Source organism: Aptenodytes forsteri, unplaced genomic scaffold, assembly GCF_000699145.1.
Source record: "Aptenodytes forsteri isolate BGI_AS27 unplaced genomic scaffold, ASM69914v1 Scaffold243, whole genome shotgun sequence".
Taxonomy (NCBI): Eukaryota; Metazoa; Chordata; class Aves; order Sphenisciformes; family Spheniscidae; genus Aptenodytes; species Aptenodytes forsteri.
In genome coordinates this window covers 1,156,525-1,157,702 of record NW_008795314.1, presented here as the reverse complement: position 1 = coordinate 1,157,702, position 1,178 = coordinate 1,156,525, and the positions used below count along the sequence as shown (strand labels likewise).

At 67.3% G+C, this 1,178-nt stretch overlaps 1 protein-coding gene across 1 annotated transcript in view; it reads left to right on the top strand.

Annotated features, from left to right (window-relative positions):
• The first annotated feature begins 1,076 nt into the window (after positions 1-1,076).
• RHBDF2 (rhomboid 5 homolog 2) overlaps positions 1,077-1,178 on the top strand; it is an 8,306-nt gene continuing 8,204 nt past the window's right edge. Inside the window, 1 exon segment of the mRNA XM_009279488.2 lies at positions 1,077-1,141. Coding sequence (XP_009277763.1) covers positions 1,077-1,141 — 65 coding nt within the window.

Below are 1,178 nucleotides of genomic sequence, written 5' to 3'. Positions count from 1 at the left end.
AGCCTGGTGTGTGCGTGCACGTGCCGGAGGGGAATGTCCTGCATCTCCCCTCCCATGGGGCACCCTGACACATGGCAGGTCCTTGCTCTGTGGCCAGAGGTGGCATGGGCTGCCCCAGCCCCTCTCACTGCAGCAGGAGCCATCCCCCCCATGGGGGCTCTGGTGCACCGATGTGAATTGGGTGTTTTCAGACTTTGCATGTCCCTTGCCTGGCTGCGTCCCCTCCCTTCCCACCCTGCCCTGCATGGGCGAGGTGAGCTCTTTGCAGGCCCCCCAGGAGCGCCTGCGATCTCCCTTCTCACATTCACTCACGCGGGGGGGGGGGGGGGGGCGGTGCCCCCATGTCTGAGAGCTGCAGTTGTGTGCCATAGGCCTGGCCAGGGCTTGCAGGATTCCCCCGTGTCTCCCGTGCACGTGCCGAGTTGGTCAGGCGCATCCTGACGGGGTGTGAAACCCGGGGGTCCCACAGGCACGTGCCGGGGTGATGGGGATGCTCTGGCCCTAGCGCTCCTGCCATCCCTCGCTCTGCTCCCGGCAGGTGAAGGGGTGGTGCTGGTGGTCCTGGGGGACTGGGAGCGAGTGGGTGATGGAAGCCCTCCTGTCCACCCGAACCTGGGGAGGGGGTGCAGGTTTCGGGGGCGCGGCAGCTGGGCTGATGATGGCCAGGTCTCAGCAGCACGGCCAGTGGCACAGGGGGCTGAGGCTGGTGAGATCCCACTGGTGAGGCCCCATCTCCCGCTGGGAGCCAGCCTCTCCCCACGTGTGAGCTCCTGGGGGGATATTTCTTCTCCTCTCCTGACTCGCTGCACCCTCCCAGCCTGCTGACTGCCGCCGGCCCGAGATGTCAGCCCGCGACAAATGGCCAGGTCTCAGCAGCACGGCCAGTGGCACAGGGGGCTGAGGCTGGTGAGATCCCACTGGTGAGGCCCCATCTCCCGCTGGGAGCCAGCCTCTCCCCACGTGTGAGCTCCTGGGGGGATATTTCTTCTCCTCTCCTGACTCGCTGCACCCTCCCAGCCTGCTGACTGCCGCCGGCCCGAGATGTCAGCCCGCGACAAGCGGGGGCAGCTGGGCTGATGGTCGCCCGGTCTCAGCAGCACGGCCAGTGGCACAGGGATGAGGCGCTGGTGAGATCCCACTGGTGAGGCCCCATCTCCCGCTGGGACCCAGCCTCTGCC